A 26,214-nucleotide genomic window follows, 5' to 3' on the forward strand; every position below is an offset into this window, starting at 1 on the left:
GCTCCCAGAGGCTGGTCTCCCCGAGAGCAAAGTGTGAGCTTTTGGTTCACCTTGTTTCAGTGTAAAAGGCAGGATTCGTCAGCAAAGCTGCGGACGGTGGGGAGGAAGCGCCGGTAGGGGTTAGAGAAAGACGCCCAGCTGGCCCACCTCTGCTCTAAAGGTCCACGAAAAGAATCCGGGGCCCCTAAGTTACTGAAGTAAGTTATTTACAAAGTAACTTTCCAAACAGTAGTCCATGCTAGAAACCCATGTTCTGCACCCCGAGGGTCCCAGGTTCAAATCCTAACAGCTCTCAGCCGGAGAAAGGAAATGCCTTTGTTTTGAAGCTCTGCGGAGTTACAATAGAATAGAGGGAAAAAATGATGGATATAAATTTCGCCTTCTCTAAATACACTGCCCCCACCCTCTGCTGTTAGCCGGAATGTCCAACAGGTGGCAGTAGCGCCCCTGGTGTGCCTGAGCGCCGGATCCTTGAACCTCTTCACTTGGGGGTCCAATGGGAGTGGGTTTAATTTTCCAGCCCCCCCCAAACAGCAGGGGGTCCCTTCCTAAAGGAGTCTTCATCGGGTCCCCATCTTGGCCCCCCTTGCAAAGGGCCACAAAGCCTGTGAAATGAAATACACGAAGGATCAAGAAGAAACAGCGTTCTTTCCCAACATGGGCCGAATCGGGGTTTCCAAACTGGTACCTAGAGTCTTTGCAAGGGGATGGTTAAAAACCCATTTTATGCCTGCTCTGAGTTTGGGAAAAGCTGCCGGAGGGCATCTCCTCTTGGAATGGAAAAAAGGAATTACCTTAAAAGCGAGCGCATGGCGGTCTCTTTTTGCAATCATGCCTGCCATGCAACTGAGTTATTTGGGAAGCTCAAGGCGCTCAGCTTCCCCTGCTTCTTAAATTCAAGGTTCTTCTAGGTCAGCAAGAACGAATGACTGGGAGTTCTTCATCATTGTTACGACCATCCTGGGGCCTGCTTTCATCGCTTCTAAGTCCCATCGGCAGTCCGTGCACCAAGGGTTGAGACCCCCCTGCCTTCGGTTATTGATTCTACCCCACATAAACACACAAAATGATACATGCAGCGTTTTGCACCTTGGCTTTCTCTGGGGTGCTGGTAAATTACAATAACAAAGTAGATCCCACAAACTTTTTTATTTCCATGTCAGCTTTCAGGGATCATAATCTACTTCTTTGGAAATAGCATCACAAATTCTGCTTTGACGTCTTTATTGGGTGGTAAAGGAGAATAAAACTGGGATCGAAGAAGATATCCCAGCCGTGTAAAATCAACACTTTTTTTTAAAAAAACAAACTCAAAACAACCCATAATAAGCATCACATTCATATAGCAAAAAATTAGTTTTGGTTAACAGTATTTCCAATTCTGTATCCTGGGGAGCCTCTGGGTGATGTTTATGCCACAGACTGAAAATGGATTAGTGGCCGTGCCTTGTGAATTTTAATCCCACAAGGAGGGAATCAACATTCTGAGAAACTATATCTGTGGGATGGGGAAGTAGAAATATCTCCTTGGCTGTTTTCCTTGGACCCCTGATTCTTTCCGTGAACAATTCAAGGTGATTTTGTGAATATTCTGCTGGTGAAATTTCTCTCTCAGTGCTGATTTCTGCTCACTGCTGCCGTCCAGTCCACAACAGAAGAAAAAAAAAATCATGAATTATCTCCCAAATTAACTGTGCATGAAATTGGAGAGACAGAATGCCCCAGCCCACCTTTTACAGGAAAGATTTATTAATGGAGTATGAAATTTCACAGAAAAGACAACAAGAAAGGAAAGGAAAGTTGCTGAAGGCTTCTATGAAACGCTGAATCCCTGAAGCATAATTTATAGTGTTGGAAAGCAGAGATACCATTAAATCTTCCACTGGTGACATAAGAGGCATGCGAGATTCCAGTTTCATAGGAATAACAAATCTGTTCTGGGTTTTAGCCCAACTTTACAAGAGCTTTCCATGGTGCTGAATTAGATAGATAGATAGATAGATAGATAGATAGATAGATAGATAGATAGATAGATAGATAGATAGATAGAGAGAGAGAGAGAGAGAGAGAGAGAGAGAGAGAGAGAGAGAATTCAGCACCATGGAAAGCTCTTGTAAAGTTTGGACTAAAATCCATAAAGAACTTGTTATTCCTATGAAACTGGAATCTCACATGCCTCTTTCCTGATTCATCAGCTTGAATAACTCCTGTAATGTTTTACATAAGAGCGAATTCACCACCTCCAACAAAAATCAGCAGCTCCAGTCTCCACGGGAAGCCAAAAATGGTCACTCAGAAAAGTGGGAAGAAGCCAAAGGCTGCCGAATTTTAAAAAAATAACCTCCAGTTCTTATAAGGGGGCTTATATGGTCAATGGGAAAGGTTTACAGATGATGATGGGCCAGTGAGGGTCAGCGGACCACATGCTGTGAACACAAAAAAAAGTTCACTTGGACAAATCCATGCTCCTTTTGGAACATTTGAAAACAAGAGAACGAGGACACGCACCCCGCGTTGAATTCCAGCTTGGAAGCTACTCCACGTCACCCAAACCGTTCTCTGTTTTTGCGGACGGATGGTGTTGCACCTGTGGCCTCGACTTCAGGACAAAATGGTTTCTTTTTCTGTCTGTGAAGAGGGTTTTGTGAAGCTCCTGCGGATGATTGTTGAGTAAACAGTGTCCTCGCTCAGGGCGTTGGCCAACCTGGACAGCACCGTCATCTTGAACTTTTTGAAATCTTCACCCATGAAGACGTAAAGGACGGGGTTCATGCAGCTGTTGGAAACGGCGATCGCCGTGACCAGCGGCAGGCCGAATTCCAGGAGGGAACTCGGGACGCAGTGGTGTTGCGTCTCCAGGAGCTGAAAGACGTGGTACGGACACCAGCATAAGAAGAAAGTGGTTATGATGGCGATGATGATCCTCAGGGGTTTCTTCGACTTGGTGAGCCGGTTCTTTTTCAGGCGGAAAATAACAATCAGGTAACAGATGGTGATGACCATCAACGGTAAGATGAACCCAACCAGGAAGCGAGAGATGGTCACCGCGACGTGCCTCTGTTTGCCCACCGGGCCGTGAGCCGGAGACTCGGACAAGGCGTAGTTGTTAAAGCAACTGACGCGGCCCTGGGCGGTACTTGTGTCTCGGAAGACGAGGGAGGGGGAACTCATGAGGAAGCCAAGGGTCCAGATGAGAAGGCACAGCGCCCAAGCTTTCTTGGTGGAGCGGTGGTTTTGAGACCAGACGGGACAAACCACCAACATACAACGGTCGAAGCTGATGGTGGTCAACAGGAAGACGCTGGTGTAGAGATTGAAGTTGAGCAGTAAGGAGTTGACTTTACACATAGCCCGGCCGAAGACCCAGTGGTAGTTCATGGCCGTGTAGACAATGTTCAAGGGAAGGAAGACGTTGAAGAGGAAATCGGCGGCCGCTAAGTTGAGGAACCAGATGATGCTGACCGACTTCTTCATCTTGAACACAATCATCACGATGACCAAGCCGTTGCCCAGTAAGCCAAGAAGGCATGTGATGCTGTAGATGACAACGGCAAGGATCTGGATGAAGTCGTAGGACCGTTCCTCTCTGATCGTTTCTCTGATGGTTAAATTGTTATAGCTGTCATAATAATCTGCGTAGCCCTCCGAAGAGTTATCAACATCCTCCATGTCCTGTTGGAACAAAAAGAAAAGCTGAAAAATATGCTTAAAGAAGAGAGACGTACAGCCCCATTTTTATAACTCGTGAATTCACTCCTAAGGAATATAAGATTCCAAGGTCTTCATTCCTGGAACAGATTCAGATATATAATCTTCTACATTAGCAGTGACACACAATCCAAGATCCGTTAGGGTGGCCACCCGTTCCAAGAGGAAAGCTTCTCCAGCAAAAACAATTTGGCCCCTGCAGGGTCTCGTCTTAAAGAAGGACGAGGGTTACAGGTCAACGTTTCTCTCCAGATGTTTAGAAGCTCAACCCCCCCCCCAGAATGCTTCACCATTGGCCCAAACTGGCTGGGTTTAAAACATCTGGATGACCACACCATTGAGAACCACTGTCCAAAATGATTTGGGAGCAACACTGCAAAATCCCATGGGAGAGGCATCCATTTATTTTGCTCCATTTGTCTTTGGTCAAATAGGCGTAGTAGGAAAACCATGTAAAACCTGATGAACCTGTCTACCAGAGGTGGATGTCGCAGTCTTTCTTAGAAATCGGGGTATAATGAGAGTTGCTAATGCCTCGTGTGGACCAACCTCCTTGGACTCAGAATCCTTCACAAGAGAGGGCAGTGAGAGATGGGTTTCCTGGGGATGGGAAGTCAGTTAAATATTGCCTAAGATAACACATCAATTCTCCAGGACCACTCTTGTCATTTAACCAAAAAAAAAGGGGGGGAGGAGGGATATTTTGGCAGGCAATGGGCATCGTTTTAAATAATTCAGTACATAATAAATAGACGATGAATATCTTTTTTCCTGTCTTTGCTGAAAAAAAGTCCCTGGTGAGCTTTGAAATTTTAATGGCGGTAATGAAGTGTCATTTCGAATATTGAAATTGATGGCAAAAACAATGCGGACATACACGTAAAAATGGTGTTACAGCTAGACCAAAATCGAACGTAAACGGAGACATATCGGTCTGAAAGTCTTCTAGTTTACTCTTGCTTAGGTATTTTCCCCTTTCAAGTTCAGCTCAACTTCACTAAAGGGCTGAATCTGCATCGAATTTCAAGCTTCTTGTTAACAAATAATATTCCAGGACATTTAAGAATTCTAGTGAAATCTCCAAAAAGATCACAGAGAAGTTTCAAATTAAAATGTTGAAGGCTGAGGGGATTCAGGGGCCAAATCTAGCCTTCCTGTTGTTTCCAAATGGCTGTGCCTTCTTGCCTCCCCTCCCCAAATCACCGTGGACTGGCAATTTTGGGCAGGTTCTTTTCACCCTTCTGAAAGACCGCAACATCTCCCTTGGTTTGCTTGGCTTTGACCATTTGCCTTTGGAACTACCTGCCACTAGAATGTTCTGAAGAACTTGGGGGAACGAATGAATGACTGCAGATGCAAATAAAGTAGAAAGATTAACAGCCCTTGTGTCCGGAGTTGCTCCGATATAAAGCCAGCAGCTTTTTACTGGCCTTCGTAGGATCCTATAAAGCCTTTTGGGTCACCTGAGAGATAATTAACTGCCTTATTTCATATTTAAATTGCTGCCTCTCTCTCTCTCTTCTTCCTCCTTTTCAAACCCTCATTGTGACTCAGGTGGTCGCAAAAGGGAGAGATAGTATTTCAGTTCGTTTCGGACAAATCCACCCAAGTCCACGAATTGCGTGGAAGCCCAAGAGCGAAAGGAGGGAAAGCTTTAAGACATTTAAGCCCAGGAGAAAAATCCAACCAGCCAGTGCATGATCTCTAGTTCTAGACCACCGTCCACCAAGTTTCACCTCTAAGCCACGCAAATGCGGGGGATAAGTGCACGAATCCAAGGGGTCGAAGGCCAGCCGTTTCCCTTTAAAAGCTTATTATGCAATTATGATGACAGGATCATGAGCCGAAACAGCGTTGCACAATTCTCTTCTGCCAAAAAAGTGGACGACGAAACCGTACCGAACTCACAAGATCAGCAAGAACAGGGTGCGATGCTGGGTCTGCGGCTGGCGGCCAATGTTGCTGTTTAATGAGCCGTTATAACGGGTCACTTTAACGGCCAAGCAAGTATGATATTGTTAGATCTTTTGGAAGCGGAGAAGGCAATTAACCGAACTCCCTTGCGGCGTTTGTTTTAAGAGGAAACGGCTGGAAATGGTTTCTGATTTCCTTGGCTCATTCTCACTGGAACAGAGGGGGTTCTGGGATGGTTGGGGGGCCTGGAAAAGTGGCCCCTTCGGCCACAGGGAGCCACGGCTCGGCCTCCCTGCCCCCTTTCCAGGAAATCCCTTGCAGTCCTATCAAGAGTTTTCTGCCCGGTGAAATGAACTCACGGAGCAGCTGCCGACCAATTTTTAACAGTCGGCCAACAACGGTGTCCCTTGATCAGTCAGAATGTTTATGAACATTCCATGGTATCGCAGCTTGACTGGTTGGGAAGTAGAGCTTGTGGCCACCAGGTAAGTATGATTTTAACCTCACTGAACAGGGGGAAGAAACTGTCCACAGATCTGCCCAATTTATTATAAATAATACATCTAATACGTACATTGATTATAAACAATATATTTGATTATTTTCTTGTTGGCTGCCTTCATCATTTTCTTGCTTACGGCATCGTCCTTCCCAACTTGATCCTCACAAGAACCCTGTCAGGTCCCGCGCCAGAACTGGAAAAGCAACCCTTTTGTGGGGGTTGAGAACGCCAGCGGAGTGTCGGAATCTGGCTGCGAAGGGAGGCGAAGCGTGGGTGGGATCCGTTCGTGGAAATCGCAAGCAGATGCGGTCCGAGGGGGTCGGCCTCCTTCCCCAAAAAGGGAGCGGGACGCCGTCCACTTCCTGCAGCTGGAAAAGGCCGGCTGGACCGCTTCCTTCACACCCAGCTGCCGTCAGCCTCTCCGGCCAAGGCTTCATAGCTGGAGGCTGAAGCGTGGAGATACCACGAGGGGGGCCAACGTTTACATCACCCCGGCCTTCGTGAACAAGCCTTTGTACACCCTGGGACAATATTTCCTCTGCTACGAAAGAACGTTGGCTCAAAAGGGCAGAAACGGCCCGGGCGGCTCAGTTACTGAGTCGGAGTAACTCCGTCCGCCTCGTATAGCCAGCTCCGACGAGCAGCCGGGCCTGTTTCCAAGTTGTATCCGAGGGGGTCTCCCCATCCGAGAGGTCACTTCCCAGGAACTTGCCTGCCTGGAAGCTCTTATGGCCAGAAGGGCGAAGGGAGGCCCCCCGTGTAAGAAGAGGCATAGAGGATTTATTTATTTAAACAAATCAATTTAAATACGGCCCCGAATATACGACAGTCTGCAGCATCTGTGACCTTGAGAGGTGGGGAGCGCTCCAGCGCCGGAGGCCTTCAAGAGAAAACAAGACCACCCTTGGTCCCGATCTGCTTTGACTTGGATTCCTGCCTCGAGCAGGGGGTTGGACTGGATGGCCTTCGGGGCCCCTTCCAACTCTAGGATTCAAACAAGAAATGTTAAGGAGCCCGGAAGCAGCTGCTTCCTGCTCAATGAACATCTCCATCGACTGCTAACGAACACCGTGCCCTGTTTCTTTATTGAATCTGGCGCATCCTGCCAACAGCTTCAGAAACAGGGACCCTTTTCCAATTCCGACGCTGGCCCTCTTTGCACCAGCTGCCATAAAGATCGTTTTTGTTTGAATCGCTCTGTTCTCTGCACATTCTTTCATTCGATATCTTCCCTTGGCCAAGGTTTACAAAGCCCTCCATTTCTTTAAACAAGGCACTGCATTCAAAGCCGGATGAAAGCACCCAAAGAGGTCCAGGCAATGTCACTCCACCTCCCTTCTTTTCTCCGGCTTCGTTAGGTCAGCGACGACCCATTTTAGCCGAGCCTTGCATGGAAAAGACGATAACGCTGAGAAAGGTGGAAAGCAGCAGGAAAAGAGGAAGACTAAGGGTGTGATGGGTGGACTCCATCAAGGAAGCCGTGGCTTTTGGGTTTGCAGGAACTGAGAAGGGCAGCTGAGGACATGACAATTTTGGAGACGGCTCATTCACGGGGTAACCATGAGTCGGAGGCAACTTGATGCCACAGGACAACCAGAAGAACACATTTCCTTCTCGGGTTGTTGGGGAAGATGCTCCTCAAGAGATTTGCAAAAGACAGAGAAACAGAGCGAGGCAGCTCCCGTCGCAAGCGTCGTAGTGGAACGCGGGCACGCAGGGTCGAAGCCCCATAACTTCTCTGTTTACCGGGACCGTGTGTTCCCGATCCCCCTCCCTCAGGCTTGCTTGGTCTTTCTAAGCTTAGCTGTGACCCTCGCAGGAGAAGCAAGACATGTAATGCCCAGGAGGACAGTGTATGGCTCTGCGCTGGGCCTGTAATGCAAAATATTTTGGGGTTTTGCTTTGGTTTTGAACGGGCAAACCTGATCCCCTTCCCCCCCCATTTTGGTGTTCTAATAAAGGCATCTCTCACACACCTCTTTGTTTGGGGGCTTAGCTTAAAAAGGACCCCTATTTTGAATAGGGGGGCTCGGAGGAGCTGGGGAACGCCAGAGGATTTGGTCAAGGATGTGTGCGTCATTTTTTCCTAAGTCCTGCCTCGCCTCGCTGGCTTGGCTTTCTAAGGCCTGGCCTGTGCTCTGGAAAAAAAGTCCTCTGGCCTCCGTCCGAGGCCCGTCACAGGCTCCCAGTGAACCGACAGCTGGCACATGGGCTTCACAGCTGCTCGGAGCAAGCCTGGCCTGCCAGGAGCGAATCCCCCCACCCTGCGCTTGCCCACATTTCCGATGACCTGGGGTGCACTATTCCCCCCCCCCAGAAGCCTTTACAATTGGAGATGATGGTTCGAATCTCCGTTTTATAGGTGAGCGTCGCTTTGATGGACTTAGCGAAGAACAGATTCTGGCACCGATCCCTGTTAGTTATTCAAATACTCTTGTTCTTGCTCTCGGTAGCAGCTGTTTTCTAGCACCACCCCAGTACCCAGAATGGCTAGATTACTGCAATGTGGTCTACAGGGTGCTGCCTTTGGAGAATGTTTGGAGACTTCAACTAGCCCAAGGTTGACCGGAGTCAATTATAGAGAGCAGGTGACACTCCTGTTTTTTCTCAGGCAGAGAAAAGTGTATTGGTGGAGGAATTCTACATTGTTCTTCGATAATCTTTTTAATGGTTTTAAGTTAGTGGTCTTCTACCATCACTGTACTTCTAAATGAATCTGAATATTTTAACTTCTGTATCCCTTTTTTTTAAAAAAATCATTTTTGTAAGCTGCTTTAGTTCTCCACATTGGGTGAAAGGTGGGATATAAATAAAATTAAAATAAAATGAAATAATGCAGAGATTAAGTCCCTCTCCCAGTTCAAGGAAACAAACAGGAGTGCTGTCAGGTCAAACCAGAATTCGAAAACACAACTTTTTCAGCCTGAACCATTTTTTCCCCTCATCTGGCCCAGTATTACCCACGTTGGACCCTGGGCACGGTAGTTTTTTTCTAGCTAAACTCGTCCCTTTCTACATACAAATGTCTCACCACTGAGCTACAACCCCTAACCAGCTTTCAAACTTGCTTGGGTCCATCAGGTCTGATCAAAGGAGCTTTGCAGGCTTTTGAAACAAAGCAAAAACCTGCCGGACCTGTTTAGCCCAGGTGGCGAAAGAAGAAGCAAAAGGTTCGCTCAAGCCATCCGTGCTGGCTCTTTTTCCGAACCCTTTGCAGCTCTCTTGAGAGAAGATCCAGCATCCATTGTTTCGCCTCTTTGGAAACACACAAACACAGACACACAGCTGGAGAAAAGCAACACATTCTTGACTCTCAAACCCCCCCATCACCTCTTCTTTCATGCATGTCTAAATCCCCCAGTGTCACAGGATTGAAATCTGAGGACAAGATGTTCGCATTAAATGAGGAAACGCTTGTTTTCCCGCAATGCCAAAGCCCTGATGAAAACTCGCCCGGAGGAATCCGTAGAAGTGAGAACTACGAACAGATGTCACTTTAATGGCACGGAAGGGGAGAGAGAGCAGAAATCATGCTTTGCTGCCGAGGATCTTAACATTTCCTTCATTTCTCCTTTCCTCCTCTTGCAAAAGTCAATTTCACTTCTGCATGAGAGGAGAAAAAACACACACCCACACAAACAATTTTTTTAAAAAAATCCAAAATCTATAATCTAGTTCTCTTTTTTCTCTCACTCCACCCTCTCTGATGGTTCCCATCTAGAAAATAAAAAACATTTCTTAGAGGGAAGGGGGGGGAGAAAAGATTTGTCAATGGTGCAATATCAGCTCTGTCAGGAAATACCCTTCATTCAAAAATCACTGCTCAACCTACATTTCCCTGCATGGTTTCTGGCCATTCTTGCTTCACCTCAGCTTCCTGCTTTATAAAGGAAAGTTCAAAGAACGTCATTTCCCAAACAAGTTGAAATAAATTCAGGTGAGCGTCCGGCGTAATGGATACCGTCAAGCATGGCGTTTGGACCTGTTTGAATTTGTTCTCACGCTATGGCCAGCCTTTGACAGAGTCTAGATCTGAACTCGATACTTTATGGGTCCCACTACTAACATCTTTTAGTTGCTTTCCAATAATTGTCTTCCAATTTTTTAAAAGAGGTTTTTTAAAAGAGATTTCGCAAGGCGTCTTGATGGGGTTTAATTTGATATTATTTGCCTATTATTGTGCTTTCTCTTACCATTCCTAAGGTCCCCTCGTTTAAAAAAAAAGTAACAGAAAGTAATGAAAAAGCAGCATCCAGCATAATATGTCATGAGTTACTTTTTCAGCATGGCAAGAAAGAAGAATAACTACTTTTCAAAGATGATAGCAAGCATGAAGGACTAAGTTTTTGAAAGTAACTGTCCAGGTTCTGATCCTCACCAGACGAGGGAGGAAGGCTTAAAAATAACTCGTTATTCTCCAGAAAAAAAGAAAGACATTTGACAAGGGGACTCCCCCCACAAGAAAAACAGGATATTGGGGAGGTTTTACTTACTTGCCGGAGTCTGGGGCCCCAAGTTTTTGAGAAGCGGGCTTTATATCAATCGCCAAGCGGAGTCTGTTGACTTTATTTGAAAAAGATCAGCATCTCATGAAATTCCAGGTGACGTAAGCCTCTGTGGTCTGGTACCAAATAACCTCGCTTGCTTCTGCCGCCTTCTGCAGGACTGATCGGCTGGCTGGTGTTCTTTTTTTCTGAAAAAAAAAAAAGAAGAATCCACTCTAGACGGCAAGATTTTTTTAAAAAAAATACACCCCCTTCCCTATTATCTCAGTGAGGAAATGTCCGTGATAGGCGTTCATGATGGGTTCCTCAGCTTTTCTTGGAGACGTCTTCCTGCCTCGTCAGCAAACCTTGTAGGAACGGTGTGACCTTCTTGCTCCTTCCAAGGGGCTAGCATTGCCCTGTGTGCTTGCCTGCACAACCACCAACACCTGGGCCCTTGCGATCCGCCATCCCAACCGGCTGGCCCTTCCAGTGGAAGACTAACCATGGGTGGACCGGGTCTAGGAGACGACAGCTCAAACTCTTAACAGGTTCAAGGAGAGCGCCGAAATCTCGCTAAGTCTCAGAACCACAGAGCGATGGAGCCCTAGGCAAATTTTCAAATTTTCAGCTCCTACCATTAGGCCCTTCTTCCTACGGTTAAGTCACAATCTCTTCACTTATGATTTGGATTTCCTGCTTTTGGTTCTACCTCCTTCAGCCTTGGAAAAATAGGATGGTTCTGGCCGGGGTATCAGGGCTTCCTCTCCTCCAGACTCCGTCTAAGGAAAGTTCTCAGAACTCAGACAGTAGGATGTAGTGGTTAGGGTGACGGACGTGAGAGGCCCATTCTGCAGTGGCATCGCTGATTTAAAGGGATCCGGTCGCATGAAGCACCTTTCTGTCTCTCTCCGACTTCTAGAGAGGGAATTTTAAGACAGACGCACAGCCGGTTACGTACCATGGGCTGGAGGGGGGGCAGCCACATAGTAATTAGCAAAGTCTGTGTTTGGAGTTTGGGAAGGGAAACGCCAACCAAATTATAAAGGAAGATGCTCGAAACCACATCTCCTGACTTGCTTTATAACCTAAAGTCTGAACTCGCCTCATACCAGGTGAGCCTCGGCCCAGACATCCGCCATGCGTTTTTGGGATCCTGACCTACAGTTTTTCCTCACTAGCCCTGAAAGGGGTTGTGCTGGGGTTTGGCCCAGGAAAGCTTGCAATTTGTATGATTTTTTTTCAGTGGTTTGATAAAGGTATCAGCTGACTCTTGCAGTTGCCTAATCCTGAACCACAGGTCTTTTTTCTAACTCTTTCAGCAGCATCCGAAGTTATCCGAGACACCGCCCAGCCTTTCCCTGGATGTAAGAATGGGCCCAGAATCCGACAGGTCTCCTCTGCCCTGCAAATGTGTGGTTGCAGACAGCTGGCATGCTAAAGCCGTCCAGGAATAGAACGGGCGACCAGTTACTTCCTCGTGTGAGTCATGTCCGAGGGTGGCTTTGGTCAGAGGGGGAAGTTTTTGATGTGGTTTCCTTAGGGCCACCATGTCTTTCTGGGCCTCCCGACCACCTAGATTGCTGAGGTTGAGCCTTCAAGCTTGGAAAAGTTCTTTTTTTAAAAAAAGAGCTTCCAGAATGGGCCTCACCATTCCTGCCCAGCACGGTTCAGACAAAGCAGAAGTTCTCGCCCAGCGTTTGGCTTGGCGGTCCTTCAAATGGAGCAAGACAGAGGGAATAAGTTGCCACCCGCGCCATCCAAAGGCAGAACCCTTATTTATTTATTTATTGACAGCTGTTGGGGAGGTGAGGAGCAGTGTATGAGGGAATCACTGACCTCATTAAGGATCCCGATCAGCGTCTAAGGAAAACCGGGTTTTATGACCCTGTTGTACATGCCTTCCTGTTATGTCTCTGCTGAATGTTTAGACAGCGCTCTGGTGGAAAAGGGGGAAGAGTTTCAACCCTTGTTTGCCATCACAAATTGCACGCTTCTTGATGGACCAAAGGACCCTTTCTTTTTGGGCTCCACATTCCCAGAAAAACTCTGGGATTTTGGGCCATTGAGGAAGGAGAATCACCTGCCAATACAGAGGCGGAAAAGCATTTTCTGGAGGTTATGCACGGGGCACATCTAAAATGCGTTGCGAGAAAAGTTGGTTCTCTTGGCACGCTAGCCCAAACCGGGAATCCAGCAAGGTTTTAATGAGTGCAGTTTCTGATGAGGGGAAAAAAAGCACACACAAACAGGGAGATCTGGGTTCGAAACATTGCACAATCACAGAACTTTATAAAAAAAATAAGTTCTCGTCAGCCCATCTGTCTCCTTCCCTCCTTCTCTCTCAGCTTAACCACTGCAGGATTACCAAGTTAGCACACACACACCCCCGAGGTTCAAATTTAGGAGATCGGCTTAGTTGATCACCTTGATCCAACTCTCTCTGGGCCCATTTTCGGAGCCTCTAAGAAGGGGTCACACATACAAAAGGCCAGCAGGGCCCAGAGCGATGTAACCCAGATCCCTTCGTCCTGAGCAAGCAAAGGCTCTTCCCGTTCAGACCACAGACCCAGGTGGTCCGAAAATGAGTAACCAGCGTAAACACCTCCCTTCCGGTCCTTCCACCACGGCCTGGAGGTCTCCGCCAACTTCCTTCATCCCAACTTCATTGCGGATAAACTCTGAGATCACGACTCCCCCCACATCTTTCCTCTGGCAAAACAGAGGTGGGGATCCGAGACAGAAAGAAAACGAGAGCAGAGGAGACCCTAAATTGTGATCAAATACCGACTTGGGAAGGAAACTCTGCCTCCACACAATATGCAGCTGGAGAGCTGGAGAAGCAAAGCCAAACAATCTGGGGAAGGGGTGGGGGAACTGTGATGGGTTTTTTTACTCTGCCCGGGGAGGACTCAGCTGCATCCAGAGGTGGTGAAAACCCCAGAAGATTAGAAACGTGTCTCTCCCATTCGTGGCGGCTTGCAAAGGACAGTGTGTTCTGTGTTGCAAGATCTGGATGCGTGCCGTGTCTAAGCAGACATTGGTTTACCAAAAGACCCTCCATGCTTCATGGACAAATAATGGTCTGGGCAGTAAACTCCCTAGAAGGTGCCATCCGGCAGGGCCATCGGCTAACCTGAGAGCTGCAGTCAAAAACGCCTTTTAATTCCTTGGCATGACTTCGTAAGCTGCCTCGAGCACTATCTTTTCATGGGAAAGCGGGGTATACATGTAATAAACAGAATCAAAGATGACATGCGTAAGCCAACGTGCACCTTTTCAATCATCGGCTTGCGGACTTTCCGCCCAACTTGCAAAAGTTTGAAAACAAATGTTTTCCTAGATCTCTATCTAAAGCTATTGCTGTTGCACAACTGGAGAAGAAAGACCAGACGCTCTCCGACATCTGTTTCGGAAAGGGCACGCAGCCAAATGCGGGCTGACTCGCTCCGTCCGTTTACTCAATTCAATCCGTAAACGGAAGAGAGGAACATGCTGTCAGAATCTGAATATCACCTTTTGATTCATTAAAAAAACAACAACACAAAATTGTATGCATTCAGTTAGACTCGAGGGCCAACTTTTGTGCAGCTAAGGTCTAGCAAAGGGCCCTCTTTGGACCAAACCTGTTGAGGGTCTGCTGGACTTCCCAAAGTTTAAATGCAGGCGTCCCATTACAGACTCATCCTTTCCCCACTGCCCTGATTTCTGACCAAGGAAATCGGGCCCTGCTGAATTTGTCCTGCAGCTGAGGTCTAGCAAAGGGGTTTCTTTTGCTCGGCCCTGCTCAGGTCCTGCTAGGGTTCTGAAGCATAAATGTAGCATTTGCTAAATCAAAGCAAAGCAGGTTTTTCAAGAGAGGAAAAATACCTTAGGACGAACACAGTGGCTTTTCTTTTGCTGTGCTGTTCCTGCTTTTATGGGAAGAAGGAACTGCGAGGGCTTCTGCAAACAGTGGTCTCATGCAGGCTCTGTCGAAGGATGAGGTTGTTCTCGTTTTTTCACAAATCGGCCATTCAGCAGATCCAGCCTGCGTGGCGCAAGACTGGGAAACCTCTGGCTCTCCTCCTCTCCATCTCCAGAAGATCCGTGGAGTGTCGTCCGAGAGGAGGAAGCGGTGCAATAAATTCACATGAACACAGAGTGCCTGCTTCATCCACGTTTAAAAACAGGAGGAGGAAGGAAGGAGGGGGTGGGTGGGTGGGTGTGTAGAACAAGCCACACCAGAATTTCAGGAGGAGAATGTTTGGCAAAGGTTTCTCCTCTTAAATCAGCAGCTGGGTGTAACGCGGTGACCTAGGGGAAACTGGCTACACGCCTGCCAGGGCGCCAAGCCAGACCGAACGGCGAATATGTACTGTACTAGCTTGATGAGAGGAAAATGAACGCTGCCAGGGGTATGAGCGCACACCGGGATCCTTGCTGGAGGATGTGTCCGGAAAATCAGGGGCACAGAGACCCTTTGGAGAAGGGCCTTCCCTATCTAAGGAGACGTTCACGCAGGTCACTCAAGGAGACCGGCTCAGCCGGTAGCAGAAGAGGGGCGGCCGAGAGACAGTTTGAGGATGCGATTTTTATGTTTATAAATTCTCTAAATTTCCCTGTCTATCACGGCCGGTGGCTCTCCGGAGTCTGTCCCGGAAGCAGCATCACAGGAACAATATGATTTTCCAGATCTGTATTCAGAGGTACAACTGTACTTCACTCCAGTGGAACGTATTCCCACACCAGTAGATATGGGTTTTTCAAGCCTTGCAAGATTGCTTGCTTCCAGTGCGAGAATGAATCAAGGGCCTCCAAGGGGGCCAAACCATAACAGGGGGGCCCTTCTGTGTAGGCGGAAAGCTTCACCCGACGTCCAGGCTCCCTTTCCGCACCTCTGCCGGTTCTCGGTTCAGCCTTCCTGGGAGAGCATGCTCTGCCCGCAAAGCGCATCCAAAACGGGACCTGGAAGTGGCACAGGTGGAGAGGAAAGGAGACCGACGAGGTGGGGAAAGGAGGCGCGCCAAAAGGCAGAGAGGGGTTCAGGAGCCGTCACAGAATCAGCATGCATTCGACCCGCCTGACGCCTCGATTCGCTGAATAATCATCCTCATTAGAAAATGCTGAGTGGGTTCGCCGGCTCGGAGTTCCTTTCCTCAGCGACACCCAGTCGTTCCCCCCCACCATGTCATTCAACACAAGAGAAAGCCTTTCCTCTTTTCTTTAAAAAAAAAAATCATTCCTGGTGATGTCGACGAAATAGTTCTGCTTACTCGGGAGGCCAAACAGCAAACATGAACGGCACGCAGGCATTGAACAAACCTAGCTTTTATTTTTTATTCTTTTCCCCCCATCTGAAGAAAAGTTTGGAAGGTGGACAGTTTCCACTGCATCACTGCTGGCCAGGAATTCTGCCACTGAGCTATCCGGCCGTTAAGTAATCTTAGATCTGCAGAGCTGGAAGGGACCCACTAGATCATCAGGTCCAGCCTCTTTCAAGGAGGGACCCTATAGATCATCGAGTCCCGTTCCAGTGGGGGGAATTCGAACTCCCAACCTCCGGTTCCACAACCTGAGGCCTAACCCCCTGAACTATCCAGAGAGATTTGCGGGCAGCCCGAAATCATAATTTATGCTTGCGGTAATGGCAATTTATAGAACCAACCCCCCTCACAAGGCGAGTCAATGCGACACACTGTTTGTTAACCCAAAGAGCGCAGTTAAAAACTCATCAATTTAACTGCCAGGAAATCGATGGCTGCTTACGACTCAGCCGGTGGAAAAGCGCTTTGCCGAGATCAATCGGATTAAGCCATTACTTCTTAAGTTTTTTTAATCCAATCCCATCTACTATTCGCGTCCCAATCGGGGAGGGCGGTGGAAGGAACATTTTAAATGCAACCTGCCCCCCCCACACTATTAAAATAAAATCCCAGAGGCCGACATCCCCTTGAATCAGAGAGCCTTTGAGCGTCTCGTTTTTCCCCCTCTTCATTTTTGCATCAAAGACCTTAAAAAACCAGTTTGATGGCCCAGATGTTCTGTCAAGAAGAAGGAGAAGAAAATAATTCTGTGTTGCCGTGACCTTTGCAAAGATCGGGCAAATAGGTTTTTATCATAATTCTCCTGCCCAGAATGCCCCCCCCAAAAAAGAGGTACCGTATTTTTCCATGTATAAGACACCCCCATGTATAAGACGCACCCCATTTTTCTAATCCCAAATTAAGAAATCTAAGTGGGGTTTAGCAAGTGTAGGGGGAAAGGGATCAAAGCGTTGCAGGATCGCTTTGATCCCTGCTTTCCCCTCCACTCATTTTTGTTCTCTCCTCAGCTTACTTCCGTGTATAAGACGACCCTCAATTTTTAGTCTAAAGATTTTAGACAAAAGTATAGTCTTATACACAGAAAAATAGAGTAAATGTTTTTGGGGTGCTACAGGATTCCCCCAGCCAGCATGGTTGGGTTAGTTCTCAGCCCTGTTACCTCAAAAATTCACTTCTTTGAGCTCTGATGATTCTATCGGCGATGCTCGGCAAGATTCAAGAGAGAGAGAGAGAGAGAGAGAGAGAACGTGTGTCTAAGGCTTTTGACCTTCTCCGGGCCTCCCTTTGGCACCTGACTCTTTAAAAGGATTTCAGAAAATAGTACATTTGTCCCGGCTGCCCCGCTCCTCTCCCTGTTCCTTCTCCGATTCTCAGAAAAGATTCCCACTCATCACAGCAACAGAAGAGACCTTTCCTGTTTCATTGTGGATGGATGATGCTTGCTCCGATTTCTCCCGAAGAAACCATGTTATTTTGAAAGCGGTGCCACACGTTAGCGCTGACATTTAAAGGTCTGCTCCCTCAATCACATTGCATTAGGGTGGTGAGACCAGATCCTTTACCCCAGGGAGCACGACAGAACTAACGCAGGGTGTATTTTAGTAGGAAATATGAAGCTCGTATCGGGGGCATAGCGAAGACTAAAACACAAGCAGAAGGAGGGTTGCGCTTACTTGCCTCTTCATGCGCAAGATGGTAAAATATTTTCCCTGTCTTAACAGTAACTTACATGTCTGCGTAACTGTTTTTGGTACAAACTGCACAACTGTGCAAAACCATGACAGCGGCTGTAGTTTTGTGCGGACTTTAGCCAAGGCGAAGCACAGGATGGGTTGTTTCTGTCTTCCTGACCAGTTGCCTGGTTTTCCTGCGTTAGCCCTCTGGGTCAAAGCTGGGCTTTGCCAAAGGAACATCCTCTCCTTTTGCCCAGAGGCAGTTTGTGCAAAACGCCAAAAACTCAGGAGGCGAAAAAGGGAGCCACTGTCTTTTTCTCATGCTGAAGTTTTTTGTGAGAGTTGGCAAAACCTTGACAGGCCACCATGAGATGTCTTGAAGAGAGCAGGATTCCTTGACAACTCTGTCATAATCCATTCGAAAATACCGTGTTACAAGTCTTCTGCCTTACCACCGGCCGACACACCCTCCGTTTCGATGGGACTTTGCTGTTGACTTGTCCGTGATCCAAAGCTCACTATAGTCATAAGGAGGTGCCAACTGCTGGAAAATGTGTCCCCCTCTTGATTTTATGGCAAGGCAATCCAGGTTAAGGCAAAACGGTGACTTTGGGTTTCTATTTGTTTTAGACATAAGTATCTTGGTAGTCAAGGAACCAGACGGGAAACACAGACGTCAAACCAACCCCCGGAAAATATTTAAACCTGCCCACATGCCACATGGAACGGGCGCTGTTGTTAGTGAGGTCAGAAACAGCCGTTTGGGTTGGAAGCAGCGATGTCATTTGAATCGCTATTTAATATTTTTGCTGTGAGAGAAAAAAAAATCTGTCTTTAAAACGAACAGAACTTTTTTTTAATTGGCTGTAGCAAAGGCAGCGATCTCCTTAGAACTTGCCTTCAAAACAACTCTTTTTCTGTAATTTTCCCCCCCTGCAACTCTGCAAAAGTTGTCAAAATATTGAGTGTCAAGAACAACAGACGGCGGAAGGACGTCATTCCAGATTTTAAAGACATGCTTCTAATTTGGTGGTGTTTTTTTTTTTTTAATCCTTTAAAATACTTTGTTCTGAAGATGTTCCTTTTTAAAAAAATACTTGTGGTCATCTTGAGAAATGAGGAGGGAGATGACGCCAATAATTTTACTTAGGATTTGGAATGATAACTGAGGCAGATTCTATTGTCAAAAAAGGTAACGTTTCCAAGCTCTTAGTTCTTGTTGGCCACTTTGGAAAACATAACGCCGGTCGAGATGGTCACCAGACACCCGGATACATCACTTCCTAGAATGCAGCCAGTCCTATACAGATGATGAGGCACAACAGGAAGTGACCAGAGGCAGACAGGAAGCGCAGTCCTCTTGCTTACCACTAGGTGGCAAAAAAATCGAATAGAATTCAATCATTCATTCATCGTGTCCATTCTGGCAAGGAGTTGGCCAGTTGGCCAGAAAAGTACCTCTTCCAAGACGTGGCCTTCTCATGCCCTTCTTGCATGCAATTATTTGTTTTTGGAGAAAGGATGATGCCAGGATAGGCCTTTGAGTTGAGGGCCGTTCTTATCAGCTCTTTGCTACAAATCGTAGCAAAATTTTTCCTTTCTCCCGTAGGGGATCTTTCACTGAAAGGTGACCCGATGATAAAAGGACCGAGAAGGGCCGTGCGAATTTGGCACCAGCACCAAGGCGAACATTTACACATGAGAAAACAAATGCTCCCGTGCCACAACAAAAGAAAACAGCTCTCTCGATTTCACAAAGTCTGGAGGAGGCGTTGGGAAACAAGAGTCATGCTTTCTTTACAGCTTCATGACCTATAAAAAGAAACCTAACCAGTAAAAACCAGCCAGGAATCAAGTCAAAACACGTCTGAGATCTTGATGAGGTTGCCAAAAAATGTTTTTTTAAGAAAAAAAGCTCCCGAGCTTGCATTTTCATAGCTGAGAAGGTGGCTGCAACAGCTGACAGGAACTCGATTATAAAATGCATCCTGTACGCATAGAGCGTGGATATGTGAAAAAGACCACCACCACCCCGGTCAGTGATTGAACGGAGCTGGACGCCAACTGAGAGGGTACACGGAGATGGGCACCGGGGGCCCTCTTGAATCACGCGGTCGCCTCTGCTCAGATAAAGGGGTTGGGTTGGGTTGGGTTTAAAACCGGATCCCAGGATGTTCAACCGATTTGCATGGCTCTTCCCACAGACGAAGATTAACAAAACGAGCAAAGAGTTTAACATTTGAGTATAACAGAGTGGGCTCCCCAGTTGAGGCTTAAGACAGTGCCCTGTACCATAGAGTTGTAAAGCTCCCTCCCTCCCTCCCTCCATCCATCCATCCATCCATCCATCCATCCATCCATCCGTCTGTCCGTCCGTCCGTCCATCCATCCATCCATCTAAGCTCCTTCCTTCCTTCCTTCCTTCCTTCCTACCTACCCACCTACCCACCTACCCACCCACCCACCTACCTACCTACCTACCTACCTACCTACCTACCTACCTACCTACCTACCTACCTACCTACCTACCTACCTACCTACCTACCTACCTACCTACCTACCTACCTACCTACCTACCCACTCATCTTCTCTCTCTCTCTCTCTGGTGTTGATTTTACTCCATTCTTTTCTGTCTGGTGTATTTTGCAGCTGGAGTCCTTTATTTCTGATTTCCAACGTGCACATCTTTCTTCTGATCCTGTACAACAACGTTATTCACCACGGCCTAAGGCAGATGCAAACAGAGATCCTCTCTGTTTTGGGGAATGTGGTTGCAGAGGACAGATTTAAGGCTCTCCTCTTGTGACAGAATTCGGGAAAGGTTTTCTGGAGAAATGTATTCTCGAAGGCTGGAGAAAGTTGGGGGAAACCAGGGGATGGTGCATACAGGGAGGGAGGAAGGGAGGGAGGGAAAGCTGAATTCAGCAGCTCTGCTAACTTCTCCTTTCCCCCCCTTCTTCTTCTTCTTCTTTTCTTTTTTCCAAAGCAAGAGCATCTGAGTTCATTTCAGATGCATGGGAGGGTTTTGCTGCCTCAGCAGCGCCGTCACTGCCTGCTGGGGTCTGCGTTGCAAAAAAGAAAAGCAGGGAGCCAGCAAAAATGTCTCTGCGGTTTGGAGGAAGCGTGTCAAGCAGAGCCGTCCCACAAAAGCTGATCTGGATGACCCTCCTGCTCAGAGCGTGGCCAGGTCAACCATCACAGGGAGGTTGAGGGAACCAGAGAGGACGGAGCAGGGCTTGGGCATAATGAGAGGGCCAGATCCGGTTCCTTTAGTCTCTAGCAGCTTAAGTCCAAAGTGAGAATGCACCACCGTATTATTTCCCCGCCCACTGTCACATCTTTTAAAGGGTCAAATCTTTCCTTCAAATTAATGAAGGAATACAGTACATGGATTTTTTGAGAGTGCCTCTCGAAATACGGGACTCCATGAAATGTTTAACTGATCCTTACAGCCCTAGGCTCGGATCCATCAGGTAATGCGTTCTAGAGCCGATCCAGTGAATTAATGGGACTTATTTAATTAGTAATGAGTTTGGTGAGTCCGCCATGATCCGTAGGATTAAATCTTGATGAACTCAGAACGACAGGGGGGTGATCCTGGCAGAAGACATGTAAGATCGCCACGATCCATATTGGAGCTGAGCAGGGCCTTTGGGTTTTTTTTTTTTCCTGGGGTGGTTCCTGACCTAGGAGAAGGAAAACTCCGATTTCAAACCTCCACTGCCTTGTGGCTATATCCATTCATGGAAAAGGCTTCAGGAGTTAACCTCGAGGCAAAATCCGGAGCTGGAGTCCCGAAGGCAGCATGTGTCGTTCTGCCAACTCCTGCGACATTGCTGGAACCAGTTGTATTGGCTCTTGCCTTTCCATTGGATCATTTCAGCAATGTGGAGAGGGGGGAACTACTGCTTGGGTAACAGCCTATCCTCCATATTACCTTACCGGGGCTTCATGCTCTGGAGAGGACACTCCTCGATTCAGAGCATGTTACCATAGTCTCTTGAGACTGAAGGATGCCTATGGTTCCTGACCTTCCGTAATCCAGTGAACTGCCTGTGTTTCTCCCCCTCCACCCCTCTAGCTCATCTAGAACTAATTCATTCAATAGCGAAAATTGATTTTGCTTTACAAGCTGGGTCGGTAGCCGACAAGGCCCGGCGAAGGCAGCCCAGCTTGACGCCCGCTGGCATCCTTCTTGGTCTTATCTGGAGGTGCCTGGTAGATGGGCCGTTATACTTCTAGACCAGTGGTTCCCAACCTTGGGTCCTCCTGATATCCTTGGACTACAACTCCCAGAATCCTTCACCACCAGCTGTGCTGGCCAGGATTTCTGGACGTTGCAGTCCACGAACATGTGGGGAACTACGGTTGGGAAGCCCTGCTCTAGAGCAAGACAGAGAGTGGAGCACCAGCACTATGACTCACGAGTCTCATTTTGGCACCAACTCCTAAGAGCGGAGGTGTAGGGCATGGGAGAAATACCTGAAAGGATAATATGGTCCTTTCACAAGCCTAAGTGGCAGCCTAGAGCCCGAAAAAACAGTTGTGTGTGTTGGGAGAGTCCTGAGTGATCTCAGCATGAAAAAGGTGCACCTGCAGGCGGCCCCATTAAAAACCGACCCCCTCTACCCCTCTGGCTCTGGGTTGCCTTGTGACTTGGATAGCAGGGTTTTCTCTGGATCCAGACCCCATTTAGTTGGTTACGTCTACAATTAAAGAAGAAGTTTCAGCCCCTTCTCGATTCTCACCTGCCCTGCCTCTGTGACGTCACCAGTCCCCTCCCCTTTGGTCAGGTTGGGCCTGCGGGATCTGAAAAAAAACAGGGTGCTCTTTTTAACCTGGCGACTCTAAGCAGTGGGGATCCGTTGCCCGGTTCATATGAGCGGCACGCTTTTAATGGACATTTAAAGCTCTGCAATCAACTCCCCCCTCCTCGTTTGAGTGAATTTGTTGAGACAGATCTTAACCTTCGGTGCCCCGTCTGCTCTCTGGAGTCCGGAGATTAAAATACACGGCTATTTTTCCTTCCTATATCTTGGCTGATCTGTTTCGGAATCGAATCAAACTTAGCTTTCAACCGGGTGATCTTAAGCTTGGCATCCCGGGCTGTCTTGATTCATAACCTTCTTAGGACAGGCCCAACGTGGAAGATTGCGTCGCCCTCGGGTGACCTTCCGGTCCCTTCTCCCGCTTTCCAGGTGCCATGATTCCGTTATTTGAGAGATGGTTTAGGAACCGCAAGCCTCTAAGTAGGAGATTACTTGGCTCAGTGTAATTGAAACCCGACAAACAGCTGTTGATGGCAAAGCCCGGCTCTCTCCGGTTTTGCGATAACCTTGCTCAGCATCCTTTTCCAGCTGGGTACCCAGCCCAGAACATTACACTTTTAATCCAAGCATCTTGGTGGATGATGCTGAGATAATGCCAGGGGCGAAAAGAGGAGGGAGAGAAAGAGGTTGCTGGTTTTTCACTCCTCGGGCTAAGTTTCCAGCTGGGAGCAAAGGCTGCAGATATGAGAAAACACCTGTATGCAACGGGTTTCCAAAATTGGCTGTAAAAAAAAAATGCTGATGGAAACCAGGCTTCTCCTAGGGTCTCATAAAGCAGAAATGTTGTTGTGTCCAGAGGCAGTAATGTTTTTTTGGGGGGCGGGGGGGGCTGGAGATCAGAGGAGGGGGAGGAAGGAAACGAAAATGGGTGCAAAGTTCTGAGACACACAGAACTCTTTCGCTGGCTCCATGTTCAAGTAAAATTTAAAAGCACAGCTTGCAGAGATCATGAAGAGGACTACAACTCCCACATTCCTGCTGAGAGCTCCTGTCGTCGGTTTTCCTATTCACATCTTACCCCCCCCCCCTTTTTTAAAGGGCTGTCTATGAAATTAGCATTGGGGTGGAGGACTCTGCTCCTGTTTTTTCTCCTTCTTAATTAAAGTGCTCCAGAGTGGGGGGATTTTGGGCACTGTAGTCCCTCGAAGCAAATTTCCCAAGGTCTGGACTTGTAATTTGGCTTCGGCGAAATGCCCAAGTTTCTTGCGAACGTCTGTTTTTCGGGAAAAGTCACCAAGAGACTTGACTGGGGTGGGTGGAGGGGGAGAGGCGCAGAATTTATGCGGGAGGGGGCTGTCAGTGGCTTTCAATTTAGCTCTGTTGATTTATACGGACTTTTCAATTACTGAATTCTTCTCGGCGGTGGCAGCTGGCAGAGCCGACGGGACGTGAGTCTCATGCGTTAAAAGGGTCCCCGGTTTCTGCGGAGGAAGGTTAGCCCAGGAAGAGAGGAAGATCCTAAGGAAGGACAGTCCGGTTCACATGTATTAATGTGAAATCCTAGCATTTATGGACATGAAGGACTGGATATAGAGCTAAAAAATTATGGAAATAACGGGTGAAGCCGTTTTAAATTCACAGGACTGTTTTTGCAGGACTGGGGAGGCTGAAATGTTTGCCTTGTTTAACAGCCCAATTAAGTTCCCTAAATGAAGCCTTTAGGGGGCCATTCCAAACGAAAGACTTCCCGAGGCAGGGGACAGCGGAACTCCCTGCCACCAGGTGTTACGACAGCTCTCTCTCTGTGGCCATGCTGGCCGGGAGAGTCTAGAGAATTCATATCCAAGCCCATCCACCCCCCAGCGTTTCCAGTCTCTCTTGCGAGGGGGGAAGTGTTCGTCCATCACAACAAAGCCGCTTTCCCTGGGCCGCACCGAGGCTGTTCGAATTGCGTGATGGCAGATTCCTGGGTATGTTTTCACAAGCTGGTCTGCTTCTGTCTGGGCTTTGTTCTTTCTTGCTAGACCTCAACGGAGTTTTTTCCTTGTTCACAGCTGCTGTTCAGGGAGAAAGGCGGAAAAATCGATGGAGCTGATGCAGCAAACCTTCCCCTGTCAGTTTCCTTGTCCAGAATCTTGTGGTGCTGAATATTTTGAATGTTTTGGGGGCCCAGCTTTTGCTAGCAGTCCCTTTCCAGCCGATAGGATGGCATTTTTTTGCAAAAAGGCAGAAATGGTCTGCACGTCCTGAAGGCCAGAATACTCTCAGGCCGGGAGGTGCTCAAAAGAACAGGACCAGGAGGATGCTGGGGGGGTGGCGGCCGGAGGACAGGACGAATTGGCACCAACACCATCATCCTTGCAAGAGGGTTAGATACTTGGGTTCAGTGTGCGCCGTAGGGTTGTGTTGAGCTCCTGACTACGGAGCGGAAGGAACGACGATTCCGAAATGGCACCATTCGGTGGACGGAGAAATGCCGCTCTTGTTTCAGGAAATCCGACTCCGGGATAGTGCAGGAGAAAGAGCCCTAAACCTTGGTTACAGAAGTCCTTGAAACTGACAGGTCTGCTTGTCTATTATGGAGAAGCCACGTGTAGCCACACCTCTATGTAGCGAGGGATTTTCTCTGGGGGGAGGAGAGAGAGAGAGAAGAAGGAAAGAAGTTTGTTAGTCTGCATGTAGAGCTTGAAAAGAGAAAAACAGGAAAATACATGGGCTATCTATCTATCTATCTATCTATCTATCTGAATGAATGAATGAATGAATGAATGAATGAATGAATGAATGAATGAATGAATGAATGAATGAATGAATGAATGAATGAATGAATGAATGAATGAATGAATTCCCCACCCAGCATGTTTAAGCTCGGTCTGAAGATGGATCCTGCACTTCCCTGCCAATGTTGTTGGCTGAGAGATTTTGTTCTGACAGCTCCGATGCATAAAATATTTTGAGCGTGCTGTAAATACCACAGACGTCTTGCGCACTTTTCATCCCGCTGCATGATTTGTTTCTCTGCATCGGAGAGAGGAATTTAGCTAAGGCCACTTCTCCTTGCACCCTGGCGCCGTGAGGAAACAGAACAGCTTCCAGGATATGGATTTGGCGTCGTTCTTGCTCCCAGTCCTGATCCGGTGCCAACTTGGGTGGGCGCCCTCGCCGCCCGACGGATGCCAAGCCTCAAGCAGGAGACGCGAGGCAGGGTCTTTTCGCCTCTCTTTTCCCTCTGAAGAGGAATCATCTCTGGAGGTCCTAATAATGATGATAATAGCGGTTCGCTTTAGGAAAGGATAAATCCTTGGAAAAGAAGCTTGCGGGGAGGGGGGAGGCGTGTTCGAAACCCCTTCTGCGAAGCAGGCGACTTGACATTCTGTTGCGAGACACGCTTTTGCCATATTAATAATCTTTGGGTGTAAAATTACTGCATTTTAAAATTTCATTACATCTTTATGTCACGGGACATAAAGCAGAGGAAAACCTAATTAAATTACCTGAAATTATTGCCTCTCCTGGCTTGCCAGCGGAGGTGATGAAAATACAATAGCGAATGTCCGTGTGTGTCTGCGTGTAAAGGAACAGATTGTCACAAGGCCGCAGCACGGCATATGAACGACGACGGGAAAATTCCCTTGGTTTGCAACTCATCTCTTTATCTCGAGCAAAAAAAACACACGATACCTTGACTGTGGGATGCCCTCCCCCTGAAGGCCTGATGGGCACCGACGTTGGCATAATCCTGGCTCCATTTCAAAGCATGCTTATTTACTAGAGATTGTGGAGGCCTGAGGATCTTGGCCGGTACAGGTTTTCATGCCTCCTCCCCCCCCCCAAAATGTTTTAATGCCTTGATTTTAA

At 47.7% G+C, this 26,214-nt stretch overlaps 1 protein-coding gene across 2 annotated transcripts; it reads right to left on the bottom strand.

The window, feature by feature from the left end:
- Positions 1-1,207: 1,207 nt before the first annotated feature.
- CMKLR1 (chemerin chemokine-like receptor 1) lies at positions 1,208-14,774 on the bottom strand. 2 transcript variants are annotated; one of them, XM_020801846.3, is made up of 3 exons: positions 14,479-14,772; positions 10,618-10,817; positions 1,208-3,672 (listed from the first exon to the last, which is right to left on the bottom strand). In XM_020801846.3, exon 3 carries the CDS (start codon positions 3,667-3,669, stop codon positions 2,602-2,604), a length of 1,068 nt encoding a protein of 355 aa, XP_020657505.3. In that variant the 5' UTR covers positions 3,670-3,672; positions 10,618-10,817; positions 14,479-14,772; the 3' UTR covers positions 1,208-2,601. The 2 variants fall into 2 exon arrangements, with proteins under 2 accessions (XP_020657505.3, XP_072839336.2); XM_072983235.2 differs by lacking the exon at positions 10,618-10,817 and having other exon boundaries at positions 14,479-14,774.
- Positions 14,775-26,214: the final 11,440 nt, after the last annotated feature.

The sequence above is a fragment of the Pogona vitticeps genome, chromosome 14 (assembly GCF_051106095.1).
Source record: "Pogona vitticeps strain Pit_001003342236 chromosome 14, PviZW2.1, whole genome shotgun sequence".
Lineage (NCBI taxonomy): Eukaryota > Metazoa > Chordata > Lepidosauria > Squamata > Agamidae > Pogona > Pogona vitticeps.

Excerpts from the sequence above, each read along its gene's own strand:
- CMKLR1 (XM_072983235.2), bottom strand. The coding sequence starts at position 3,669 with ATGGAGGATGTTGATAACTCTTCGGAGGGCTACGCAGATTATTATGAC.